The 5,810-nt window shown below is 37.9% G+C and overlaps 1 protein-coding gene across 1 annotated transcript; it reads right to left on the reverse strand.

Annotated features, from left to right (window-relative positions):
* Positions 1 to 1,039: 1,039 nt before the first annotated feature.
* Positions 1,040 to 4,580, reverse strand: ERS1 (ethylene response sensor 1). The gene is made up of 6 exons (XM_086249808.1): positions 4,330 to 4,580; positions 3,008 to 3,937; positions 2,523 to 2,891; positions 2,169 to 2,435; positions 1,725 to 1,852; positions 1,040 to 1,614 (listed from the first exon to the last, which is right to left on the reverse strand). Exons 2-6 carry the CDS (start codon positions 3,911 to 3,913, stop codon positions 1,374 to 1,376), a joined length of 1,911 nt encoding a protein of 636 aa, XP_086105934.1. The 5' UTR covers positions 3,914 to 3,937; positions 4,330 to 4,580; the 3' UTR covers positions 1,040 to 1,373.
* Between the last annotated feature and the right edge of the window lie 1,230 nt (positions 4,581 to 5,810).

Consider the following 5,810-nt stretch of genomic DNA (forward strand, 5'->3'; position numbering starts at 1 on the left):
TCTTTCCTTTTCATCTTCTTCCTCCAGTAGTCTTCTCTCTCTTCTCCTTCCTCTTTCTCTCTCTTCTCCTTCCTCCTCCCTCCTTCCCCAGCCACTAGATCTGCGCCCACCTCCCGCAACCAAAACCCATTGCTGGCCTCCTCCCTCCTTCCCCAGCCAGCCTAGCGCTGCTCGCCTCATCCCTCCGCCCTCAGCCAGCCTCGCGCCGCTCGCTCGCCTCCTCCCCCACCTCGCACAGAACCACCGTCCGCGCCCAAAATCCACGCCTCCCACCCCGCGACTCCCACCCATATAGATCTGGTTTTGGTTTTGTTGAACACTACATCGAAATTTCGCCGAAATTTCGAGGATTTCGGAAAATTTCGGCGAAATTTCGGCGAAATTTCGGCGAAATATTTCGAAATTTTTCGAAATTTTTTTGGTATGGTGTTAAAATTTCCATACCCCTAAAAAACGAAATTTTCGACGAAATTTCGCCGAAAATTTCGAAATTTTACTCCTTGACTATATATGTCATTTTAACGAAGTTTATAAATTTTAAAATATTTTAAATATATATTTGATTTATTATCTAAATTAAAAAATAGATTTTTTTCTATCAATTTGTTGAGAGATCAGTTAAATGTCAACTTAACTTTTGCTGACGGGGATTAATTGGCGACGTAGCGCCAACTCAGCTTACCCTTCCTGCCAAATGAGCGACACATGTCCACCGGACACGGGCCTACACACTCATCACCTCTTTTTGCTCGTCAAATGCTCTCTTAACCATTTAGTCTCCCAAAAACATCACGTTTTCTCCTAAATTCGAATTTAAATCTCTCACTTGTGTTTGACAAGCGAGAAAGAGATGATGGGTTTGTGGGCCTGTGTCAGGGGTTAGGTGGACATGTGTCGCTGTGTCACTCATTTGGCAGGAAAGGGTGCTGACATTTAACTGATCTCTCAACGAATCAATGGACAGAAGTTCATTTTTTAATTTAGATAGTAAATTGAGTGTATATTTAAAATATTTTAAAATTTATAGACCCCGTTAAAGTGGCATATATAGTTGCGTCTAAATTGAATTTATGCCAAGAAATAAATACCTAAGACATTCTCTTTAGGTACCTCTAGTGATACTAGTGGTCTTCCCCAAGCCATCAATTAGTGATGCTTTAAGTCAGACGCTTTGTTTCATGATAAATTAATAATGGAAAATCAACCTTGTTTTCACTCTAAACCACAACATACGTTCAAAATTCTGAAAATTTCCCAACAAAAGTTCCAACTAGGATGCCTATCTTCTTGTAGCCTCAAATAACATCCTAAATCAAAATTCTCAACTTGAGCTTAAAATTTTCGGTCATGCCTTTACATTGGCAGTTTAGCACTCAAATGCTTCTTTGATACCGTGGATTTGATGAAATTACCCCGCAACCATCTCGAAAATGTGGTTTATGTCCAATGAGATCTCCACTTCCATGAGTTGCTTGTCCCATGGGTGCTATCTGGTGTGATGTTGTATCACAAGGATTGTTGCATATCCCAAGTTTGACAATGAATGCAACGGTGCTGCCTTTGTCAAGACCTTCACTCTCCGCCCAAATATGACCTCCCATGATATTTACAAACCTGAGTCAATCATTTCAGAAAGTAAGTTGATGATGTAAATGAATAAACCAGAAGCACAAGTGCTGCACAACCCAACGTGATAGCTCTAGGCAAGAAGTTTTTAATTCTACCGTTTGCAAATGGCAAGTCCAAGTCCTGCACCATTGTTTATTCGATTGGATCGACTTACAGGCTGAGCAAATTTGGTGAAGATATGCGGAATATCTTGTGGGAGAATACCACGTCCAGAATCCTTAACCTGCAGCAACAGGGATGATACAACTTACTACACACATTCACAGAAGGAAAAAGGAAAATTACTATCAGTGAGTAATAGGCAGGTTATGTGGTGGCCTTATAGCCACCTAGGATTAGATGTTGAGAGATCATTAGATCATATCACATGATTGTTGAAGTTAAAAGGACTACCCTGTAATCACAAAATTGCACTTGTCCATAACATACAACATACTAACAGATGCCTCAAACCTCAGTACACAAAATGTAATATTGTAAGAGATGGAAAACCCAATTAAACAAAAGCTAAACAAAGATAAAATGCACTAGTTATTGACCTGAACTCGTATGTAGAAGTGGCCATCAGTTGAAGCTGGATAAAATTCAGGAGGTCGCCAATCCCTTGAAGATTCTGGTTTTGCAACAGATGCTATAATTGAAATATAACCCTCCTTTGTATACTTCACAGCATTACCAGCAACATTTAAAATAGTTTGCATAAGCACCTTCTCATCTCCAACAGCACACACAGGTAAATCTGGGGCCAGAATCAAAGTCATAGATACCTTCTTCACAGATGCAATAGGCTTTATCAAATTGATTACCTACAATTTGGAAATGCCTGCATGTAAGTGCCACAAAACCAAATTATGCAAAACCATGCATTGAAGTCCAGAATCCAGAATATTTACCTCTCTGAAAACCCCATGGAGGTTGAATGGACCAATGTCCAATTCTAGGCTGCCATCTTCAAGTCTAGAGAGATCTAGAACATCATTAATAAGTGTTTCCAATAGGTTGCTACTCTTTAGTACTGTCTCTATCATACCCCTTTGTTCTGGAGTTAGTTCCGTCTCTAACAGAAGAGAAGATAGTGCAATAACTGCATGCATTGGTGTCCTCATTTCATGGTTCATGACAGCAAGGAAATCATTGCGAGCATGGATTGCCATCTCTGCTTCTTGTCGAGCTAAATCTAAAGAATCGTTCTGCTCCATGAGCTGATCACGGGCTCGCATAGATTCTTCCAGAATAGCAGCATGAGAAAGAGCAACAGCTACCTGTATGAAATTTAAAATTAAATTCAGCATTATTTGACATGTTGGGAACAGTTTTTTGGTTGCATTATGACAGAAGGCAGCCAGTGTAAAGGAAACAAGTGAACAATAAAAAATACCTGATCTGCAACAACGTCAACTAGTTCCAATTCATGGTCTCGCCACTTTCTAGTGCTATTTGTGGGTAGAATCAGAACCATGATTGCATAGCTTTTGGCAGAGTGATCAGGCCAGTCATTGATTTGGAAATTTGAAAGGTGTAACAGGGGTACCCGCAGAGCAACCACTTCAGGAGGCACATATCTCCCCACAAGTGGTCTGATCTTGGCCAGTGGGCAGGTGTATGGTATACGCATTGCTCGAGCACTATTGAAAACTTCATTGACTATAGGAAGGTTTATTGGCACAGTAAACCCAACTTGTATTTGGTAGCTCAGAGTATGAGACAGTTGTAGATTCATACCAGTTCTGGATGGCATCCATAAGGCACATTCCTCGAGGCCTAAAGTTCTACCCAGCTCAACAAGAGTAGTTTTCAGTATAGTGTGTCTGTCAAGTGTACTTCGAATTTCATGAGTCAGCATTCTAACATGCCTTCCTGTTTCTTCTTGAGTTAGAATAAGGCCCATCTCCCTGTCAAGCTCTTCAGCCTTGTTCTTCAGAAACAGTTCCCGAGTTCTGACACTCAATAAATCCGGAATAATGTGAACAAGCATTAACGCGGTTACACATGATACAAAAGCACAGGAAACCTTTGCAACAGTCATCACCACAGCAACAGATTTGGTGTGCATAGAGAATGTCCAGACGTTTAGGAAATGGGTTGCTCCGCAAAGAACAATGAAAGCACCAAACTGCATAAGAACCCATCTATATGGAAAGAAAGAGGATTTTTGCACAAAATATATAAGCTCCAGGGGAATGGAGAAATACGCCAGGGCAATAAGGACATCAGAAATGTACTGGTATTTCACCAAAAGTTCATCAGGGGGCCATTGCGGGTCAACGCAATCACAGGACTCCATTATCCAACTACTGTCTTAATGAATCTGAGAACACCACAGAATATCAAAACAAATATCAAAAACATTAAACTGACATGACCCTTTAGGCTTTGGGTGAAATCCTGCATTTCACCATACATAGTGTTTTAAGTTTTCCATGGGAGCAATCAGTAATGTTTATCAAAACAAAGAGAACCTAAAGGAACTAATAATCCCTATTTTATTTATTATTATTATTTTTTTATGAATGATCCAGACCCAAATCAACATGCTTGACATTAATCTTATAATGATCCTTAATGACTTTCCCAATGCTTAAATGATGCCAAATTTCACTCCGGTGTACAGAATGCTAATAAACGAGGCTAAATCATAAAATAAATCTGTACTCAATTCACTAACAAAAACTTAAAAAACACAACCAAAATTATTATTACCAGGATTGAGGCGTGAGGACAAAGTGGAGGGAGAGAGAGAGAGAGATGAGTTAATGTAGAGCTTTGAAAGAGTGAGGAGAGGCGCCCAATCGATTTAAGAAGGACGGTAGGAGTCTCTAAAACTGAGAAGCGTTTGATGCCATGGTGAGGAACTGAGGAAGAAGAAGAGCAACAGTAAAAAGAGGAGTAGGATGACTGGATGAGTAAAGTGGAGGGAGAACAGAAAGAAAATACGATGAAATTGGAAGCCGAAAAGAAAAAACAAACAAAGGAACAAAAAATTATCAGGTATAACCTACATATTGCGTGATGTAATTAATTTAACGTGTAAGAATATTATTGGATGATATATTATATAATATTAATAACATTTATTTATATTATAACACATAAATTAAATACGTAATAATGTATCAATTATACAAAATAATTTTTTTTGTAACGAACAAAAAAATGATGCATGAATTTGATCAAGAAATACGAGGGTCTTGCTCTTACACGTGCGATGACTCATTTGGAATTTGCATTCTTTTTTTTAGAAATAAAATAAAAGCAAAAACATTTGGATATTGGCATTTTGGACGCACCGCACGTGTGTCTTAATCCGATAATCCAATGCTCCAAATTGCTCTCTCGGGCAAGTGGGCCAATCGACTTCCCCAATTAGGAAGCACACTTTAATGTGTGTGTGTGTTTAATGAAATTGGCTTATAATATGGATTTTCTAATTAAAAAAAGAAAAGACCCAGATTACGTATTAAAAGCCACTTTAAGGTGGTCAAGGTGGTAAATTGATATGACAAATTTTTGAAAGGATGACATTAATCAAAGGCACAAAAGAGATGCAAATGGGTAGGTAGGTCCCAGTCCTCTATCTCTAAATAGACAAAAAAAATAGAAGAGGGGAGGAGATGCAATGTATTTGGAAGATGGCGATGTTTCACCTGCCATCTGCTCTAATAGCTATAGTATTGATTCATTGAACAAGACGCAATCACTTCATTATATGTAATTTTAAAGAAAAAAAGAATATGGAGACGCAATCACTTCATTATATGTAATTTTAAAGAAAAAAAGAATATGGACGTGACAATTTTCAAAACTCCTTTTTGTTTGTTTTTCTCATTTTGAAAAATTAATAGGTATAATCCATATATCGATATGTGGTGTAACAAATTCAATATGTAAAGGAGGCCTAAGGTGAAAATTTGGAATTGACTCTTTTGTATATAATTTTAGTTTTACGAAAGAAAAAATTATAAAATTTTGTAGACCGATTTCTCGTTATATATAAAACAATATCATAGTTTGTACATCCTTGAACAAAAAACAATTAAAGTTGTAGGGTCTTTATCTCTTTGGACATACAAATTTTGAACAAAAAATAATAAAAGTTTAGCGTCCTTGAACTTGTCAAACAACATACATTATCAATCATCTCCAAATGATTTACCAATGAGCTTTTTATATGTAGTCAAAAC

Source organism: Dryas octopetala, chromosome 7, assembly GCF_963921425.1.
Source record: "Dryas octopetala chromosome 7, drDryOcto1.1, whole genome shotgun sequence".
Classification (NCBI taxonomy): Eukaryota; Viridiplantae; Streptophyta; class Magnoliopsida; order Rosales; family Rosaceae; genus Dryas; species Dryas octopetala.